We start from the raw sequence: 23,262 nt of genomic DNA, 5'->3' as shown, positions 1-23,262 counted from the left end.
TATAACAGATTTGCTGTTTGAGAAGGTAATTGAGATTAAAATTATTTTTAATGCGAAATGCAACATTGCGAAAAGACAATCAAGAGTTGTGAAATATTGTTAAGAAAATTTCAACAAGCACGTTGGAATTTAGCAAGAGCTGAGTTAGTGTATCTCCCGCAATTTAATGCCTAGTTTACGCAAAAGTGGACACACGAAAATTATAATCCGAATTATTCTCCGATGTATCCAAACCATGTTTTAAATTTGCTCTTATTGATTACAATATTTAGATGATAGAGATTTAAATGCGATTTTGGCAATATATTATATGACACATATTAATTGAGCGAATTAGTCGTATGAAAATCTATTAATATTGTGTCAAGTTTAATCAATGGGATACGTTATATTTATCACAAATGACTCTACGTAATTTAAAACTGAATAGATATTTGGACGGTATTAATAAACGGCAATTAATGATGTTCGATTTGTTTAATTTTTCGATTTTGCGTAATTTAAATGAATATTTAAATAAACACAAATCTGCAGATTCGTATTTTTCCAAGCGTCGATCGCGTTTTTTTTTTATCATCGAGGATTTTCGCATCAATTTTCGATAGATAAATTGCTGAAATACACGCGTTTAAATATACGCGAATAGACACGCGTTATTGCATTTTATCGGAAATATGCTTGAAAATTTTCCCCTGAATGGAGATCACAAAAAAATGGTAACAATGCATCAGGGGTTTGTCACATTCCTATGCACGCATGTGAAAATGATATAGAATTTTATATGCATGCATATACGATCCCTGTCGAAAGCTTGGAGAATTAAGCTGCCTTTTCTCATCTTTCCATCAGCCTCCTTGCAACATTCTTGCCACGTTCCTAGCGCGCTTTATGTATACGTACATATATATACACATATAAGTGCTTTTGGAGATATTTTCGAAGATGAACCAAATATGTAGTTTATGAATAAATTAACGTAAGAAGAAAAGATGTTAAGTTCTGGCATAATAATCTTACAATTTTTTGAGGTTATTAATGATAAATTAGACACATAAAATAATAAACGTTGAATAAAACATTGCACTTTTGTAATAGTTACCTAATAATTAATAAAAAATTATAAATATTAGTAATATATTTTTATATAAATTTTGTATTTGATATACAACAATATAACATTTATCCGATATCTCCCAACATTTAATAATTTAGGTACGCGGGTAAAACTTGCATTTTGTACTTTCTTTCAAGCAATACAGCAATGCATTTTTAAATTCAGAATTTAACCATCTATGTTTATACGAATAATTTTCTTCGCAAAGAGACTTGCGAGCGTCGAAATATTGACCTCTCCTCGCGGTATATATATATATATAACGCGGTTCATCCCGTGTACATTTCGCGGAGCGGCAGCAGGCGCGCACGAAAATGCAGGCGGGTGAGGAGGTGACGAAAGTGAAGGACAGGGGTAAATGGACGGGTTTCGGGGTAGAGTGGCTTTCCGTTCTCTCGGTGGAGGCATTTGTTCCGTCGACGCGCAAACGCGCCCGCGCCTCGTAATAAACATGCCGCGCGCCCGCGCGGCCGCGGCTGGCGGACTGACTGATGATACCGTTCACTGGTAGATCTATGTTATTGGTTACATCTCCCGATACCGATGAGCCATTGAGCACGAAGCGAGAAGGCATTCGTCGTGCCGAAACGAACGGTAGTAATTACCGCGACCGCTCTCCTTCGTGCCATATAACTCTTCCCTCCTACGGTCGATCTTTCCGGTTTCACGCACGCTCGCATTTGGAAATGCAAAAGTTATTTCGCCCCTTCGCACCCCACGCGCATCCCTTCGTTCCCGCACGTTCCCTTCGCTAAACAGGTAAGGGTCAAATACGAAGAATCATCGTGACGAAGGCACTTCCGTCTATTCGGCGCTACGATTTAATCTCGCTGCAAATTAAACGCGTATGCGACATGCGTGCGCTTAAAAATGCATAATTTTATACTATAATTTCATTATAAGGCGCTGAATTTTTTAATGGTTCTAATTGAATGGTATGAAATTGAATTATATAATTTTTGCGTCGTTCTTACGCGGTACATTTTTGAAATATGTCTCGCGTGCTCCGCTTTCACGTCCGCCGAAAATGCCGCGCAAAGAATTACGGTGATCCCTATCTCTCCTTCTTTCTCTGTCTTTCTCTCGCATTATAGCGATGTATAAATTGCGTAACACTGTCCACGTACCGAATGTGTCACGCTATTGGCCGATAGACTTGCACTTTACGTAAATGAAAACGTTCACCGCGTATGTTTTGAGACATTAGCGGGGCATGTATAAATAATGCTTTGATCTTCGTTTATATCATGCGGTACAAAGTGTTGAAACGCGTATTCGGCGTATTGGATGGTCCCTCATTCGCGTCGTTTAAATGTTAATGCGGCTGTTTGACACTAATCCCTTTATTTACGCCGATCGCATATTCGATATATGCAACAGATATCAAAGTAAAACCGAATCGTTAACATTAAATTACGCGTCGAGTGTACAGATCAGACCATAAGTGTATAAATTTTTACATTGTAATGAAATCACTCACGTCGCGAGTTTATAAAATGTTTGATATTGCAGTTGACATTTTCCGACAATGGTATTGTAGTAATATCGCGATGGAAAATTAAAATATTTAATGAAAAAAATAAACATTGTATAGAAAAAGAATAAACCTCTAAAAGAATTACTTCTCGGTAATGTCGCGCTTATCCAGGATGTGAAAGAGAAATATCGAAGGAAATTTGCAAAAAGGCGTTGACGAAGTCCATTTCCTGAGTAGTGGAGCAACTGCCTCGCATAAATCTTTTCTGCCAACTATTTATCTTTGAAATATGTTGGCGAGAGACACCGTAACCATCGCATGATTCGCATGCTCTTTCGCGCAACTTCCACAAATAACGTATCGTTCATAACGCTATCTATATATGTATATATAGTATATAGCGTTTCTTTACGAGAAATTTATCATTCGAGCTACAATTCTCTTCGTATTAGTTTTATCTTATTTAATTATTATAAATCTACGATCTTAGGCGTAAAATTATAATGATATTAATATCTTGTAGAGAAATCCAACTTTGTGCAGAATTTTTTGTAATACTTGCAAAACATTGTGAAAAACGTTCGCGCGTGATATAATAAATTCGGAATCGGTGCGATACAACACAAACACGAAATGCTACATCCACATTTATAAACACGTCATATGAAATACTTTGACTATCTGATACGTGTAATTTCAACGTAGCATCAGGTGGCTTCGGTGCTATCACGATAACGCCGCTGTGACAATTGAAATTATTATCAGTTACCGCATCACATCGCGTTGTCAGTATATCTGACAGATTAACAAAATGGTCAATGAAACAGGAGTAAAAATTAATTCCATGTCAGGCGTACAATAACGTTACGCGAGTTTTTATCGTGATAACAGGTCTTTTTTTCTATTATTTTCCCCTACTTGTTAGCAACGAGTAATATGTCATTACGGTCAAGTAATTTTATACTTTTGCGAGAACTCGTGAATGCGCATAAGTTTATAATCCGTCTAAGGTCTCACGGCGGCTTTAGCAAAATCGCTGCCCGTTTAGAAGCAAGATTTAATATCTGCAACGTAATTCACTTGGATTAGGCGCGCGCATTAAGAACGGCGTACTCTCGCCCGAGTAATATGCTCGAAACATCTTCGTGCTAATTAAAATTGTATCACGTGATGTTTCTTATTATCGCCATAACGTAATTAGCGCGATTGCCTCTCGAAAGGCGGGAGAACGTTATAATATTGTACGAGCCGTGCACAAAGCGGAATGCGTTTAATCGGTATCCCGGACTACCGAACGGGAGTCGTATAAAAATTAACGGGCGGTAATAACGACGCGCGGATTTATTTTAATTCAGTCCGCCGCGCCGTAACTAGCTCGCGCCATTCATTCTCAATCACGAATTCGCTCGCGTAGATCGAATAGCACTTTTCTTTCCTCATCCTTCTCTTCTTCCTCCCTCTTCTGCTCCTCCCTCGTACGCTTTTGACTGTAACGCCAATTCGTCTTTCGAAACGTTGCGAAACGTTTAATGAGATCATATCCACCGCGTATTTGCTATTACCGCGCTAACAAATAGAATAACTCTCGTAATATAACTCGGAGCTTCGCCCATCTCGCTCGCGCATTCCGGACAAAACATGAAATCGTTACAACGATTTGCAGCACACTTCGGAAACAGAGTACATACTCTTCCCCTCCCGGTCCTCATCCTCCCATACGCAAATCCCTTTCTCTCTCGTCCTCTCGCTAAAATCGAGGTAATCTCCCTTCGTACAAACCGATTCAGTTATCCCATGACGAACTAACGGGTACTCCGCCTAAAAGGATCGATATTTATTCGGGATAGACAATCCGCGGAAGCGGATCTCTCCCTTGGATGTTCGTATTAGCGCGAGATGGTTTCTTTATCAATTTTCATCGAACATTAAACAAATCTGGATAGAGTGACTCCGTAGACCTGATATCACATCGATACAGAGTTTCATTTGCGTTACATATAATATATAAGGCTTAGCGTGTACGGAAAGTTTTAGGAAATTTTTATTTTATCCCACTATTTAAAAATTATTATTACATAATAACGAGTTTATTTTCACCATGTAGTAATGTGTTACTCTCTTCCATATAATATTATATTAAATATATTATTTATTTATTTATCATTTATTTATTCGTCGTTTAATAATACTCAGTGATTTGGGAGCCATTAAAATCAATATTTTTGCACCAGTAAAATCAAAAAGCTCGTGTGCTGCAAAATATACTATAATACTAAATATATTTTCAATGTAAAGTAATAAATCAACGTAAAATAAACTTGCCTAATTTCGGTTCTTAATTATTAACTTTATTCTTCGAATACGCAATTGCGTCCTCTCTTTCATATTATTGAACGAATTTCTGCATAGGAACGGTCGTGAGCTTGCAAGGCTGAACTGCGATGAACGCAGAGAGAGACGCGCTGCATCGCGAAAGGATTCAATGTCGGGCCTCGGGCGCTATCTCCATTATCATAATTTTTTTTGCCAATGACGCCTAACGGACAACGTAACGCGTATGAAGAATGCGATGCGTGGCACGGTAGATAACGGAAGAGGGTCGAACGAGATAGGTAGCCAAAAGGGGGTGCAAACGGACGGGATGGATGATAGACGCGCAGCGATGAAAAGGGGCACCTGCTGTATCTCTGTGTGTGCATCCAGCCCGCGGGGTGCAACTTAATGAGCTTCCTGTGTTGGTTCCGCTTTTAGCGCGTAACTCGACGTCTCTCGAGCGCTCTCCCTCCCTCTCTTTCTCTCATTTATGCGCTCTCCGTCCGTCATCACCCTCCGTCGTCGTCGCGAGCATCATCACCAGCGCGTGTATCACGGAAAACGATCCGTCGGGAGCGTTGGAGCGGCATTAAGATGCAATCACGGTGTCACGGTGAGTCGCAAATTGGCCGGTTGTCCGTCTCGAGAATTCAATTCTCGCGTCATGGATAAATCCGTCATGGAGAGAGATTCTTGTTACTTTTGAAAATAATCAGCGCGAGCTGTTACTTCGTGCGCATAACATTATCATTAAGGTGATTATTATCGAGGCTAATTTTTTGCCAATCTGGCGATGGATATTAATTTCGTAAATTCCCGCGTAATCGTTATTACAAAATAGATATATAAATCAAACTAAAAAATAAAAAATTATAATTTTTTTAAGGGATTAAGGGATTTAGCGATAAGGAGAAGAGAATCGAGTATTGTATATCACATACTTTTCATCGATAAATATATTAAAGCGTAATTTCTTTCGGAATTGCGTCGTGTTTACGCAAGTAAAACAACAGCTAAAATTCCTTGATCAGCGAATATTTTCTTCAAGGCGCAATAATTCGTTTAAGATCTAATTACTACGAAGAAACTTTTCTTTCGCTGCTACTTCGTGTTACTTTCTCCTTCTCTTTCGATCCGGCATTAGGTTGCTCGCGCGAGAACACCAATTCCTCCGTTCTACCACAATCCCATCGGATCCGCTTTGTGCGGCGTCTGGAGAAGTAACAAATTCTCCAATTCTTCGATTCGTACTCTCTCACCGAGCAACCGATTGTTCGTTACTCCGCGAACGGATGAAGGTACGGAAATCATGTATCGATCCTTGCCGAGCACGGGGAGAGAGATGTTACCCGCACGGTTTCTTCTAGTCGCGTACCCTTCTAATTCCCACCGCACCGCGTCGTCCACCAACTCTTCTTCTCTGCACACTTTTATTATCTACATATCTCGGCAGCATTTTTATTCAACTCTAAAATATTATTATAAATTTTATTCCATATTACGAGATATATATCATTGCAACATTTAGTTAAAATCCCCATAAAATTTCGTCATTTTCCTTCATACTTGGCAGATATCGAAAAATGCGACAGATTACGATGCTCTGATGTAGCCACGACTACATTTCTCGCAAAACAGCTCTTTCGTTCGCCGAGCTAACACTCATTATAGCGAACGGCCTATTCTATGTTCCTAATTCTTCAGGAGAGCTTCGGAGCTCTCGCGGCCTCTTCGCCCATTCTCGCTTCTCTCGCTTCTCTCACTGGAAAGCCATCACGCCGTATTACCGAGGGATCAGAGAGACTGACATATATACACATAAAATGCTGGCGAGATACCACTTGACGTTTGAATACCGCCGAACTCTGTTACAGAGTGGCTCCGTGGTAAAGGGTAACGAGGGGAATGTATCCCCGATGTTGCAAAGTGCTGCGGCCGCGCCAACTTATCGTCGCTAAGCCTCTTTACGAATGTAGTCTTTTTTCTCGACTTCTTCGGGTGACCCGATTTGTCGCTGGATAATGATCGTTCGCACACGCTGCACTTATTGCGGCCTCGGTGCAGGAATTAAAGCTTCTGACATTTGGGCTATAACGCGGTCATGTTAAAAAATATTTCGTTACGTGGGATTATCATAAATGACTGTCGAGTAGATATTTTCGCACTAACATTCCTATCGCGTGACCACCGCATTATATCAAAGATGGACTCGCACTCCTCAGCGTGTCTCATTTCCTGTGGCTCGATTTAACACGACTTAGCGGTTGATGGAAGTACGTAAGTGAATATCGCTTTTTTTCTCCACTGATACTCCGATACTTTTACCATTCTCTCCGATACCGATACCCTAAATGCAACCGAATCGCGATGGAAGAATTCGCGAGGGAGTAGCCTAGAGGAAGTTAAACGGAGACTGGAGGATGGCGGCAGCGACGTCCTACGAGGCCGCATCTCGGAGATGCAAAGAGAAAGAGAGTGTATGTGTGCCTCCTAACTTCGCAGACAGTTTGAACCACAATTCTCAAGTTCCATCGCGCAGGCGAACTCCCTTCGAAACCTAACGTTGCATCGTGCGACGGTGACGGTGTTTCGCGCTCATCGATAGTCGATCGCTATTTCACGACGCCTTTTGCATGCCAGCGTGTCACGTTAGGCGTATAACCAGCTTAGAGAAAAAGAGAGAGAGAGAGAGAGAGAGAGGGATGAGAAAAGGAGGACCAGAGAGAAAAGCAATTCGAGTTCCTCACGTCGCGCTCACACGTCGTTATGACGCCTCCTCTCGTGTCGCCTCAGGCGATGGTCAACCGCATATGAATGGGGTAACGTAAGGTGTCTAAGAGGTTTGACAAATATGTACGATCTATCCCAGTAAGGCGGGAATAATTGGTAGAGAGACAGTGATGACCGTGGAAATGTATAACCATTCCAAAACGAAGAGTTATGTTGAGATCCGGGTTATTATGACCGGGTTAGGAATGTATTTCTTTGTTGAGAATGCAATTCTTCTTAAGAACTTTTTTAAAATAAACTTTTTTCGAATGAGACGCACCTCGTATACTAATTACAATAAATATTACATCCTTATAAAAAAGAATATTTTTAAAAGCTACAAGTGTTCTTATATTCTTATAATGAATTTATACTGAATAATTAACTGATATTAACGATGAATTTAAGCTGCGTAAAATATAGACTATATTCTGCGGTATTTGCTAATTAAAGGGCAGGGACTGTAATTGTTATTGTTCGTATACGCAATCTCAAGATAAACGGTTTAATATATTTTTCATCAATAAAAGCATATAAGACTTCGCTGAATATTAATCTTTTTAAAGAATCATAATTTTTTGTTGTTTAATTTTTTGCATTTATCCTGCAATTATAACTCGCGATATCGAATTTATAGTTCCAAGTTCCAACATTTTCATTGTGTAAAACCGTGTAGAAAGAGCGACGTATATCACTGTTAACGACCTCGAGTTTATTCTTTGATGAGTGACACGCTTATCCGGCAGGAACAAGGCAAGAACGTGCATAGTGCCAGTAAAGTCGCGGCGTGGAAAAGACGGTTAAATATTCGTACGTATTATTATGAGCACGCTTGCAGTAAGGAGTTTGGTGTATAATAGTACAATTTACCCTGTCTGGTATATCCCGTAGAACGCAGGTATCACTGGCACGACTTGTTACGATTTGTTCGGAGGATGACACGAAAACCGAGCGAAAATATCCTGCTGACAAAAAAGTTAGATAGTAAGAGATAGTAAATTAAGTTTAACGGTGGGAGGGTGGAGAGAAGAAGCGAAGAGAGAGTGGCTCTGACTCCCCCGGGAAAGCTGCAGGTGAAGGCAGATGAACATATAACTTCTTTTACAGGAACTTCAGCGACATTCCCTTAACATAATTAATAAAGTAACTCGCGCGACGATATTGTGAGAGAATATTTATTTTAATCTCGGCGGTAGGGGGAGGAAGTGAAAGTTCGTCGACAAATTTGCTTGAGCGTGGGGAGAAATTTAGAGATCGTGGGTTTGACAGTGACCTATGTTCCGGGTAAAAACGGAAATCTGCCCGGTTGGAACATTTTTTTCGCGATACGCACAATCTCGCGATTTTATTACGTCTCGCAGCGGCATTATCGAGATTTGTTTTAATCCCTGAATTTTTCGCGATATTTACAATTAGACCTTTCAGCGCATTTTATTCAACGATAGTAACGCGCTGCGGAGCGAGTGCGATTGCATTTGTTCACTGGCAGTCATATTAATATTTTTTGCGCGATACATCTTTCTTACAACTACGAAACTACTGTGCATGCGCATAATTTCATGCGCATTGTGAAACTTTGATTATTTTCTGTTCGAAGAATGTTGTCATCGATCTAATAATAATTTATAAAAGAGACATGATATACATTTGGTAAGAGATAAAATAGAAATTCTAACCCATAATTAAATAATGTAAATGCAAACAACATTATTTTCAGATATTTAAGTTGTTTTTTGTTGTGAGAAATGAGTGAAAACTAATTAAGGGTATTAAGCATTATCAAAAGCATATCGCTTATCGATAGGATATATTCAGCTTCACGTGCGCTTTGACATATTGCTATTTCCCTGCCGTCAGATGTTTTTATTATCTAACGAGAGAGCATCACGATGATTCTATGCATATTTCTATTATAAGTCGCGAAATGCATCGGTAACGAGATATTATAATTACCTTCATAATTATAACATGTTCTATAATCGGTAGTACAATGCATAGTTAACGAAGAAATTTAATACGCCGGTGATGTGCTGTTATAATACTACGGCGAATGTGTGGTTATCGTACAGAAGTTTGCCAGAATGAGGCAGAGGGAGAGAGAGAGAGATGTGGAATTCGATCTGATATATATGGAATCAGTCGCGTGTATGAGGATTCGTTTTACCTAACTATTATAATTATCAGGCCGTGAATAGATAAACATCTTTTATTGGTCTGTTTACAGTTTGATGTACAGTAATTTATAATAAAGTAAAAGAAATTTAATTATAACGAAAAAAGATAAAAGAAAAGAATTATCTCTCTGTAATCTTTGAGGAATTATGGAGTTTGCCGTAAGGTATTGAGAGTCAAAAGGTACGGTAACATCCGCGTTAAAGTTTTTTGCAACTTATACCGTCGATAAGCGCGTACTAAGTAGCGATAAGCCAGGGCGGTTACGAAAATCCCTCGAGTCACCTCGAGAACTTCCGAGAGTCTCACAACGCGGCACCTTATCAATAATCAATCGCTATTTCTGCGCTCTTCTCGGTCGCATTAACGAAAGTTTCGATCGATCGATCTAGAGAGAGAGAGAGAGAGAGAGAGAGAGAGAGAGAGAGAGAGAGAGAGAGAGAGAGAGAGAGAGAGAAAAGAGAAGTAGAAAAACGAGATGGATATAAACGAAAGAATAGCGGAAACTGCAGTTGCACTTTCTCAGATCAAGTAGTGTAAACGGACGAATATGCTATGGGAGTTTCCGTTATCCACGACTCTCCATATCCGGGTGAAATTTTATTGGGAGGAGAAAGCAATTTCTTTTTTTTTTTTTTTTTCAATAAAGTGATATACATCACCTTCGATGGGAAAAGGAGTCGATAAATCTCCCATTCACGGACGTCAAAGGAATGATTGATCAAATTTCTTTGTTGCGAAACGCGAAACCATTCCGACAGATGATTTAAGGAATGCATTTATCATTGTTTCACTCGCGATTCGGGATACTGATGGGTATCTTTAAAATTAGCGATTGAAACCGGATATTTGTAATTAATCGGAACCGGTATTGCCGCGAGCTCCGTCGTAATTTGAATACTCAACAATTCGGGAAATTAAATCCTGTATTTTTGTGATAGAAACGATTTTATTTGATATATTAAGGGGAGGGAATTTCGTGTTATTTAACATTATTTTATCTCGTGATATCTGTTATCAGAAGCGTGTGTTTCATAGAGATATTCCTACTCGTCAAACCTAATGTTTCACGTGTAACGGCCTAATGTGAGGATTATCTTAGAACGGTATCCTGAGCGAGCGCATTATCGGCGATTGGCGCATTCACGTCGCACCTCACTTGATTTCCTGTTTGATACTTGATTTCCTAGGTAGCTTAAATACAAGATTTAGCCTCGTCAAACGCGTCGTGTGAATTACCCTAATGGGCGCACGTATAACGCAACAGCAGACAGGTTTGGTATTGCCTGTCGAAAGATAATCAGATTGGATTAGTACATGGATTATCAAATTAAATAGATTACCTTATCATGTCTGACACTAAAAAGATGCACGTGATGTAAGAAATTTACGCAAGATGCAAATGCGTAATGCACATGAAAAGAGAAAGAGCGAGTAAGTGCTAATAATGAAGATTGACATTAATTCGAGATCGTGCAACTCTCACGAAAGTAAAGAATTATTATAATAAAGACTTTCTATTAAAAAATCAAAAGCTACGCGAAATTTTCAGTATAATAATGTTCATATTTTCGTATATGGCTACATTTGGATTTTGTTTTTCTGAATGCAATACAGAATTCTAAATCAATGTTACGCAACTGAGCCTTCAGGACTTACAATTATTAGTCGCTTGATCTAGTTGCGATGAAAAATTATATCTGGGAAGAAGTGTAGAGATGCTCCTTAGTCGAAGATAGAAGCTAAACAATTTTCCCCGTGCGCAAAAGAAAATAATTTAAGTCTTGTGATAGTTATTAAGAAAGAGCATGTTCAATTCTGATGGGTGGGTTGAAATTCAATGAAGGAGTTTTGCTTTTCGCAAAACTCTGGATGTTTGTTTTTCCTCGCGGTAAGATATCGAAGGAAACAGAGCAACGGTAGACCTGCTTGAGAAGATTAGCTGTATGCAAAGGGGAACGGGAAGCGTGCTGTTGAGAGAAGAAAAGTGTTCGCTAAGTGCACGTGAGAATTGCGTCGAGCAATTGCGAAGCATGTAACATGACTACCGTGGTGAGAAAACAGAAACCGAAATAAAAGTAACCGCTGGAAACACGTAAGTAATAGTTTCGCCGATAGATAAAATAAACCTGATAAAACGAACGGATAGCCGATGCGCCGTCGATGCCGACCTTTATTTTTCCTTTGCACGCCTCAGGAATCGACTGTAATAAAACACGAGAGAAAAACAGAAATGAGATTGGGAAATACAGCGAGGGAAAGTGGAAGAAGCGAGAAGGGAAAGTTCGTCTCTCGAGTCTTTCTTGCGTTTTCTTCTCGATCAGAAATATCTCGCTGTCGCTAATATTCCTAATTTTATTTGATTGAAATAAGATTGAGGAGAAGTTCATGTAAAACTCAGGCTCTATAATGTTTTTATAATGATAAACAGCAAATATACGTAGTATATGAATATTTTATTTATTTCAGTTAACAAAAAATTGGCGCACCGGATATCTAGATTGCAAATTGCGAATAAATGTTTCATCTTTAAGTATGTCCGCGAGCGGCTGTAACTTTTCACATGTGCATTTACACACGCGCAACAAACATTTTCACTACGTAAATCTAATAAACCGGGCATATATCGACTTTTCAATTATTAACTTCTCCATATTTTGAGAACTACTGAAATAGTATCAAGTTTCTTTAAAACCTATGACCTATAAGTACCATTAAATCATAGATTATTTTTTTCTTAGCTCTTTCTTCCATGTCTTCTTCTTTCATAAAACTTTGCGTAAAAATGACTAAGAATTATGGACTTAAAGAATGTGTGTGTGTACGCGCGCGCGCGTAATTTTAATTCTATAATCTAATTTAGATCCAATAAGCGATAAACCGATACAATCATTCTTGCAATTATCTCATAAAACATTTTCAAAGTTGACGTTTTATTCTGCGCGTATAACTGGAATTTTTTAAAGATAAACATATTTGACAATATCTTTATTGACAATATCGACACTTTGGCTAAATGTGTGATAAATGAATTAATCTTCATAATGTTCATTTAATTGTGCTGTGAATTATGATCGTATTTTAATTATATCGTATTACGCGTATGCCCTTTAGGCACGCGCTCTCAAATAAATTACATCCACATCTATAATTTTCAATCTATCAGACGTTAACGGATACGCTTGATTATTCATCGGAAGGAAATAGTTGAATGTGCTTGCGCGCATAGTGGAACGATAGGTAACTGCATCGTCGAAGTCAAAGGGGCTTTTGATATCCTGCCTGACCACTGATCGGTCCTTCAAAGAGGTATTCGACGTTTATCGCCCTATCCCGTAATACGCGATTCTACTTTCGCATTTATGACGATCTCCTCGTGCATGCTAACGTGCATCCGTTGTTATTCTCGCGCTGTAAGATTTTTATAGGATTCGATGTTGTCCTGATATTTTATCATTGAGGGATATTAAACCAGGGTATTCGCGATGCTTTCATTAAAACATAGGCCCACTATTCATAATCGTTGCTTTGGTGTCGTCTCGAAAGTGTATTGGATGAAATATTCAGAATAAAATTCTATACGATATTTATAGCCGTTGTATGCATCTCATCTTAAAAAGCATAACAGATAAAATATCAGGACAAAGTTTCACACTTGAGACACAGACGATTCAATAATTACATTTTAATAAAAGAACAATTGTTAACCGCATAAAATAATTAAAAATAATTGTTTCTGCAAGTAAGGAAATGAAAAATAATAATTTACTCATCCTAGTTGTTCCGTCGTCGTTGTTCCGAAGCCTCCCAGGCTTTCTCCTCCTCCTCCTTCTCTCGAGTTTGTTCGTTGCGCTTGCAGTGCTTGCACAAAGTACCACTTGCGAAAACACGGTTAATTACGATTGTGCCTAATCATCAAAATAGAATAATTGCACGGCACTTTCGACGTTAATTACACGCGACTGACGCGACGAGCACTTTACTATTACATATTGTGACAGAATCCAATCTCAGAATCCTCGAAAAGTCGATCCGTTTCAAACGTGCAACGTTATGATTGAGAAATTAACGACATTCTAATCCACATTCTAAAAAAGTGATGAACAAACTACAAATTTAGATAAGTGAAAGCGCATGTCAAAGCGCAATGCAGAATACGTTTGAATCTAATCGTACAAATAAATTATAATATCGCTCATGTAAATATTTGTCATAAAATAATAATCTGTAATTCCTATCCCTTATATTGTCTCGATATTGTACAAACATTGGTTGCTGTATCACGGTCACAAGTCACAAGGCTACCGCGTGTATTTACACAAGAGTGCCGCGCGATACGTGACATTTGCGCGACGAGACTCGAATCGGCAGGATGTTCCACGTGCTACCGCGCATTATTAAAACGCAATCGTGCTAACAATAAGTATCACAAATCACCAAGCAAACATTGATAACTGTCGGTCAGTGCAATTAATGAACTCCTGCGATTAACGGCCTGCAGACGCAACGGCTATTTGTCGAAGCAAATATTTCGCGAAATTTATTCTGACATTAAAGCGATTTGAGTTGAAAGTTATAACTTATTGTTTCGTGATATTTATTTCGGGCTATATTTTTTACCTTAAAGATTCTTAAATTCGAAAATCTATATCTCGCGTCGCGCTTTGAATCTTTCGTCGATAAATATAATTTGTCCACACTACGTATTGAGGGTGTGGAGTAACAGTCATATTGAGTAATTTGAATAATGAAAAGCCATAATTGTTTCCGGTCGTTTATTAATAATACTTACATCTCGTTAAATTTATGTAGTTGAAATATATCACGCACTAAATTTCAATAGTACATTTTCAAATAATCTATCGCGCCTAATTAGCCAAAACTTTGTTAACAAACTTTGAATTATATCGTATCATATTAGGGTTGTCGATATTATTTTTTAATTTTTTGTTTATTAACGAAACGTACATTGCTTGTACGAAATGAATACAATCAGTTACAATTGACTGAAATGACTAATGACTATAATTCAAATACATAAATTATTCATAAATACATAATCGTAATTAATTCTGTATTGTAGTATTTATTAACCGCATATAACATAAATTCGGAGCTTCTACATCAATTTGTTAAGAGCTTTCGCCGTTCGAGATTTGTCTGTTGCGTTGATTTGCGAAATATCGCGAATCGTAATCTTCTTTCGCATTATTTTTACATCTCAATATACAGTAATAAAATACATCGTATGCATTTAGTATCGTATAAAATGCAGTGCGAGAGATTATTGTTTAGGATTATCGTAATATGCTAGTAATTAGCGTATACGCGTTTATGATTAACAATGATTTTGCGGATGAATGTCGTGCGAGTGTCATAAGAAACAAAAAGGGATAGAAAAACAGAAAGAAACGAAGGAAACTTGGAAAAGCATCAAACGACACGTACAACCATAGAGTGAGTAACGTATTACTATATTATTTTAAATTAACAATAAGATCATGAATATAGATAAATGTCATAGATTTATTATATTAAAATAAATAAGCTAAAATAGATTAGTAATAATAATAATTTAATTTTGGAATACGTATTGTCATATTTATCATATTTATGCATTTATTATGCTTATGAAAACGCACAAACACATGGAATTCATTACATTGATGCATAATTTATTGGCTTATATCAGATATCTTGTTATATAATAGGATTTAATCATAAGATGTATCAGAGAGTATCTCATCAACCAAAATTTATAGATCAAATTTGCAAATGTTTATCTTGCGTTCTATACTGGCAAAATTTTCGAGAAATTATGTGATGTATTAATAATCTTATTCGACAAAGTTAAATTAAACTTATAGTTTATTAAAGGTTGGAGTGTATTGCTAGTAAAAGAAAAAGAAAGCTATACTAAATAAAATATGGATATTTTTAGATTTTTAGAATATTAATATTTCTTTATAGGGTTTATACACGATAAAGATGACAATAGAATGTTTTTTGTGTAAAATAAAGTAATTATTTCGTTTCTCACAATCAGCTAAGTACACTCTCATTGTCAGTTGATTTCTAATCAAAATATGATGTTGAATCGTCCGAGATATAAAACTTTATTCCGAGTATCTCATCTGATATGTTTTTGAGACAAAATTCATGGAATAATTGCTTACTAAAACTTGCCTTTAGACAATCTATAATTTGTGTTAGAATTCAGGATAGAATTCTATCAGTGAGCTTTAATAATAAACGTTCAACTCAATATTTGATTGATATGACATTAAATTACGATCTATTGCAACATATTTACATGTGCTTCGAATTCGAGAAATAGAACTTAGATTGAGGATCTTGAAACATAAAGACAAATACTTTAAAGATAAATTTTACCTGGGCTCCTCACAATCAGTTGAATTGTGACATTTAAACAATTATGACGAAATTAATATCAAATTGATCTGTTTATTAAATCGTGTCACATTTAAAAAAGCAGTTTTATCCGAGCTCTTCGGCTGAAATTGTAAATGTGGGCCTTAAACACGTATGGCAGAATTGTTGGCGAACGTGAGAGCAAGACCGGCCGAAGTTATAAAGGACGAGCTTTGGAGTGAACGAAATTTTCATTTGACCATCGGACTGCGGACATTACATACCTACATATATACGTGTGTGGTACACGCATCCGCGCGCACGTGTGCCCCCGAGACGCGGAGTGTGCGTATCACGAGAGGGTGCGGAGAAGAGGGTGTACCTCTACTGCCATTCGAGAGTATTATTGCGGTGCTGGCCGGTTGGCGACGGGCGAACGGGAGATATATCAGCGGGTTGGCGTTTATGTGGCGACCAACTGTCGAGTTAATATTCACGCGATTCGGGGCTGACCCTCTCCTCTCTTTATTCTCCTCCTCCTCCGTTCCGTATCCTCGTTCCGAGCACGCGTCGACGACGTCGCGAAATTCTTGATTTCAACCCCGACCTCCCCTCTTTTCTCACCCCAGAAGCCGGTTGCTTCGCCGTAACAACTCCCTTGCAAATATCCTCTCACGCGAAATTTAGTATGTTATATTAGAATTAGAAAATTCTAATTACAATTGTTTTTATACAGATGATTTAGATTTTCATACAGATGATTTGTGAAATAACAGATAAGATAATTGAATTATTACATCATATCTACTATTTTTTAATCAATAAAATTTCTAGCCTTTAAACTTTTAAATATTTGTTTTGCACTAATTTTCATCGTTTTTTACGGCTTTTATATCGTCACATTTTCTAGTTAGTCGGTTTGTTTATATTAGTTTGATTTTTAGTGACGAGAATCCACACGAACTTTTCTATCTTCGATCTCGTAGCTTGCTTATTTGTGAATTAATATATTGCAAATTTTGAAAAATATAAATAAAAACGTAATTGTTCTTTCTGTTTCAAATTTCTGTATCGACATTTTTCTTTTCTCGTTTCTTTTTAATTATTTATATCACCTATTTTCATATTTGTAAATTATTGCCTATTGATGTGGAAGAAAAATCGCACAACTGAAAATCACTGTAATTCATATTCAAAACATTCTGACCTAAAGTTTATTGTTTTATTTTTAATAAAAGGATTTTCAATGCACGACTCGCATTGGCCTTATTTATTAATTTCTATTCACATTAATTGTAAATCAACGAACAGTAAATTTTACTGTGAATGAATTATTTACTTGCGCAAAGCTATAAATATTACTTCAAATAACAATAATGAATAAAAAATTTAAATAAAGGCCTTTAGTTTGAATGTGATTACTAGGCTTGTTTGCACTTGACACAGTGCTTCACTTTGACGTATTTCGCGCTTTTTGTTGCAGGACGTATGGCGTATGGCTTACCTTATGGCATGGCATCGCGGAACTTCGCACTGTGCGCCCTTATTGTCGTCTTCCTCTACACCAGTCTCGGTAAGAGTCGAATATACCGCTTCGATAAGGTAAGTATTTCCGTGATGCGCAGATTCTTGTGAGAAACAGGAAAAAAAGAGAAAATCGTCCGGGGGAGTTGCGAGGAGAAGCAAAAGTTACAAGTTTTTAATTCGCACGAAATGACAGAATACCCTCCTCCTTCCCTTCTACACAGGGATCGCCGCGACTGGTATCGTGCCCGTTATACTTTTGTGCCGCCTTTCTTTGCTCCAGTTACGATAAGAATCAAATAGAATCCTTCTCCGAAGACGTCGCTATCGGTAGCCTCTCGCGAGAGCTTAAATAGAATCTCCGCTTAAAAAGAAGCAGGAATTGCAAAGTACCACTGTGGCACAGGCCGCCGACTTCTCTCCCGCCTCGGAAAACGAAACGGGCTCGCGTTCTGTATCGTTACGCTTATTTATTTATTACCGCTGTTCGTTTATCGCATAACTGTAAATTATGAAATTTTTTTAGAAAAATAATATTTAATCTTGAACTTACAGATATTTATATATGAATAGAATTATATTAGAACGAAAAACGTGAAGGAAATTCAGTAGAATTTACGAATGCGATTAAAACCGATCATTCCTTGTGAAATTCATTTGCGGAACATTGGATTTTTATAAGATAAAAAAATAATAAAAGTATATATAAGAAACATATCAATATGATTTATGTAGATCTTGAAAATTTCGACCTTCTTATTATTCAATATTTATTGAGATTCCTCTTTAATTTGAAACGATGTTCGGTCGATTTCTCATTACACAGCAGATGCAAATCACAATGCATAGGTCGTCGAGTACTCGACTCGCATGTGCGAACCTGCGGACCAACAAAAATATTACCTCGTCTTCAGGGTAGCCTTTCCACGCGATAGATCATGATAGATGATGATTACTCCACAAGTCAGCGAACTTTCGCTTAGGCATATTCCACATGATTAATAAACACTCCGTTTCTCGTGAAACTTTCCCCCCTTTCCTTCGTGCTCGCGTGATCGTTTCAAGCTAAGTTAACCAAAAAGGATACAGGAAGAATACGTCTTCCTTTTTTTTGTTTTACCTATTAGATTCCATCCTGTTATGGCGAGAATGATCAACGCGAGACTTCCCTGCGTGAAACGTCACTTCGAATTGGCATCCGCCACGCGAGAACGCGAGGGGTGAATATCGTGACGTGCAAAGGTTACGGGGTCCATAAGGGTTCGACGCGGTTAATCAAAACTTCATTATGCAACGCACTGACTGTCTTATCCGCATATTGCATAATAAATTGTACGACAAATCGTTGTAAAAGATTTATATGATAATAATAAAGTAAAGAAAACATATATTAAGAAATTATAAAATGTTACAGTCAGTAGGTATATATTCGTATTTCGTTTGCAATAATGAATAAAAAATGCACATTTTTCTCTATCGTATTAAAACAATGAAATATGTGTAAGCACCCTAAAAGTAAATTTTCATTAAAAATTAACGTTCTTCGGGTCATGATTCGTATAGGGCGGACACCCCAGTGGTATAATCACAAGCGCGACGCACAGAAAGAATTATGATTATCGCGCAGTGACATGGTTGACCGGTCGCTCGTTACATACACAAGTAACGCGGCGATCTAGATTAAATTTTGCTCGCGCGGCGCAAAAAGATGATGGGCATTCTTGTATTTGGGGTTCACCGAAATTTCCCTAACGCGCCGTCCATATATCATATTTGTAACGGGCGGCGTATCGACGGCAAGTTGGCCGCGCAGCTAATTAAGGATTAACTTTGCTGATCGTTTTAGCCGTAATCGCTGGCGCATAATCGTTAATTGCATAATTCAGGACAAACGCCGCCTAAGTCCGAGGTCCTGCCCGAATTTCTGGCGCTCTTGGAAAATCACACGGTCACTCAAGGTCGCGACGTCTCCTTCACCTGCGTCGTTAATCATCTCCAGTCTTACAAGGTAAATGTACTCGTGCTGCTTGCGCGCATGTTGTAATTAGCTAGTCGATTAGGGCCACCGCTCGAAATAGTAAGTAGTGTGGCCTAGATCATATATTCGCTTAATATACCGGATGCAGCCTAGACGGATTGTATTGTCGAGTAATTGCTACGTAACCGCGTGAAACCATGTTTCACCGCTCGATTATTATTAAACGAGTATTATCGAGCACGCGTCTCGTTCAATGGTCATTCAGAGCGCTCAAATGCGAAGCAATGTGCTGCCATTTGGCTTTAAATACATAAGTTAATTCTGCCGACTTTAATTCTGCAAGGAAGAAGCAGAGAGTTAATGAGCAGTAGTAACATATTAATAAGAAATATCGCCAGAGCAAAAGAGGAGACCAAAATAATTGAATATTTTATTATCATTAAACTCTTTTGTATATTAATTATATTCCTTTCTCTTAGGCAAGATGTTAAAATGTATAAAGATTTAAGCAAATTTTAAATTATATTTTCTAAAATTTAATTTGCGCAGATTTGTTCTATTTGTCTAAAAGTCAATTTTACCGCGAATACGATATCTTATATGTATATATATTAGTTGTTAGCAACGATATTACGTTACGTCATGTCATAACAGGAAAGAAAACAATTTACACGTAAAGAGATAACTTAGCTCTCGTAAAAGTGTCAGACGTGCACAATACGTCGACTTTTTCGATCGTTGTTTCTTGAAATCCTAAGGGAAAAGCCGCGAGCGACGCTACAAATGTCAAGATGTTTTCCTTGAGATCTGCATAGCGAAACAATGCAAATCAAGCGAAACCATTCGAGTATTCGATGCATTTTCCAACGACAGAAAGACAAAACTGGAAGAACGTATTGAGACAATGAATAACATCGTTTTCGTATCAGCAAAACTATCTATTCCGATTGAACGTAGTGATTGTACTATGCTGTTTTCTCCATTCATAATATTCTTTCACCTCAATAATTACAGATACGCAAAGATCGGACATTAAGAGAATCAGAATCAGAATAAAACGAAAATCTTATCGCAAACGCGCGGGTTTCTTCAAATTTAATTTTACAAATATACACGAAATAAATTGAATAAACAGAAATAAATCAAATCGTTAATGACAAATTCAGTAGCGAATTTGGAATCGATTTCTTCTTAGCATTATATCATTTATCATCACTCTCTAATTTTCATCATTAAATATCTCTGCAGTTAAACTTCAGATTGAGTTTCTGTTATAAAGTACACTTAAAATTAGCTGAATAATTCAGATTTCTTATCTGTTTGCTCTTTCAAATCTTGATTACTCGCAAAAAGCCCTTTATTTTCGATCGCTGATTACTTGAAAACCACATTAAAATTTTTATTGAAGGAAACCTTACCTCCAAAGGCTGATATATTTGCCGCGTTTGCTCCGAAGCGTTTTGAGAATATTTGTACGTTTATTTTGGACGCTATCAATTTTTGTTAGTAATTTAGCCGCTGTGTCGGCAGGTCGCTTGTTTTTCGCAAATGTTGACCCGTGTCAACATTGACCACGATTTAATGCGGAAATGTTCGCTCTTGGTGTATCTATACAGTCGCTGACTTGTCTACGTGTGTTTGTGAGAGAAGCGTACAGTTGTACGCGGCAGAATTCAGAGAATCTCTTCTGGGACGGACTCTGGTCGCGAGTAATTCACTTTCAAGAAGAAGTCCAAGTTTTGATTGCGTGCTCAGATCGCGACAATCGTTTCTATCGCGTTTCTAACGCCGTTGGAGCGTGTTCGTTCGGAGATGCTCGCCGCCTTGTCGCTCGCGGCTATGCCGAAGGGTTCTTCTCGTCCTCTCTCTCTCTCTCTCTCACTGGAAAAAGAAAGGAAACGACGGAAGAAAGGATATAAATCAGATCCGCTAATATAGCGTCGCTGAATAGCCCTGATTTTTGCCGTCGTGCTTCTCCTCCTTTTCGTTCTCCTTTTCCCTGTGCAGCTCGTGCTGACTTTGCTGTACCATTTATACGCACCTCATGCACTTCAACCAGACGGCGATTAGGTGGAAAACTGTACAAAGAATAGGCGCAATTTTGCAACTAACAGAATCAAATTTTACAGCTTGAAATCATTACATTGATTACATGAATGAAACTCTATTGTCTCCAATAAATAATAATAGAAAAATCTGAGATATTTTAGAAGCAAACTATGCAACTTTTTAAAAAAATTGGAATTTGTTTAGTTTATTCAATTGCCACATTTTGGCAATTGTGAGACTGCAAAAAGAAATAGAGGTTCAACTGCAGAATGAATAATCTTTAATGACCCGCCATACATCTTGTACGCATCTTTTATGCATTTGCAATCATGTACTTGTACCTTCGTGCGAAGTCAAAAGCTTCAATCTCAACTCCGTTCAATTTCCGATCAGTTACTGTGATAACATTTGCCCTCTTGTTTCACTTCCCATCTCGTTTAGATATATTGTTGACAGAGAAAGAAACCTCGCGTGCGCGCATGCAAAATATTATCTTTTTACTCTCTTTTTCTCTTCCTCCGTTTTGTTTAATCACGCCCAATATACATTTTTTACGTGACTTTATTTTTTATTTATTTCTGCAATATGCGCATATCTCGCTTTCATACAGAGGGAAAAGAGAGCCACGTTTGCACGATGGTAAAGAACGAAATCCGCCACACGTTACAAAAAACGCGTCCGTTCTCGGGTTAACGTACCTGCATCAAAAACTGTTTAATTTGGCAGCTGCCTCGAACTCGTCGTCGCGTCGCGTTGTATGTAACCGCGTCCCGTGCATCCGGTAACATTTAATCTCAGAAATTTAACCCTTTACCACAGTCCCGTGTAACGATCGGTGCAGCCTGCAGCCGCGGGTATCTGAAGCCGTCGATGCTATATTTCTCCACAGGAAACTCAAGCCTTGTAATTAGACTCGCATAGTGTTACATCGGTGAAGTATTTCAAATTGATTGAGAGAAACAAGCCCCTTTTGTATGTAGAAAAATATAGGATATCTCATTTCGGAAATAGCCCTTTCGCAAATACGTATGTCAGATACTAGCAAATCTAGAAATGCGAAATTCCGATATATTTATCTGTATCTCATTGGATACCTGAATCTCACATGGATATCTGAATGCAACTAAACTTAGTAGCTGAATAGGGCACGTAATACCTCCGTAAATGCAATACCCTGAGATGTAATGTCATGTAAACCGCGCGCGTCAGACGTATCGGATGTCTATGAGGACACCTGGCCGATTGCTTCTGATCCGCGAAGGATCACACGGAGATTACGGTGAGCGGGTCATCGCGACGAAAGGTTTGTTTCCAACAGGTAGATATCTGTTTCTCAGACTTACGCACACACATAATATATATTACGTATTTAAATTTCATTGCCGATCGAAACGCGGCGACCCGGGCTTTTGTCCGCGGTTTAAAAGCCTTTTTATCCTGTTCAATGGCTTCGCTGCTGTCTGAAATATGACAGAGTGGGCTGCCCACCCGAGC

At 38.0% G+C, this 23,262-nt stretch overlaps 1 protein-coding gene across 4 annotated transcripts in view; it reads left to right on the top strand.

Moving 5' to 3' along the window:
- The window catches only part of LOC139769618 (lachesin), a 34,274-nt gene that overhangs the window by 5,400 nt on the left and 5,612 nt on the right, over window positions 1–23,262 (top strand). For 3 of the 4 annotated variants that reach the window (XM_071700861.1, XM_071700862.1, XM_071700860.1), the window contains exons 2-3: window positions 17,701–17,790; window positions 19,628–19,749. In XM_071700861.1, the coding sequence (XP_071556962.1) occupies window positions 17,706–17,790; window positions 19,628–19,749 (207 nt within the window). In that variant the 5' untranslated portion in view covers window positions 17,701–17,705. Of the gene's footprint in view, window positions 1–17,700; window positions 17,820–19,627; window positions 19,750–23,262 lie in introns of all 4 variants that reach the window. The other variant, XM_071700863.1, reaches the window with a different exon arrangement.

The sequence above is a fragment of the Temnothorax nylanderi genome, unplaced genomic scaffold, assembly GCF_030848795.1.
Source record: "Temnothorax nylanderi isolate EJ_2023f unplaced genomic scaffold, tnyl_v1.0 TNYL_tig0023_pilon, whole genome shotgun sequence".
In the NCBI taxonomy this organism is placed as follows: Eukaryota; Metazoa; Arthropoda; class Insecta; order Hymenoptera; family Formicidae; genus Temnothorax; species Temnothorax nylanderi.
The sequence above is the reverse complement of the archived record's forward strand: the minus strand, read 5'-3'. Positions and strand labels throughout refer to the sequence as shown.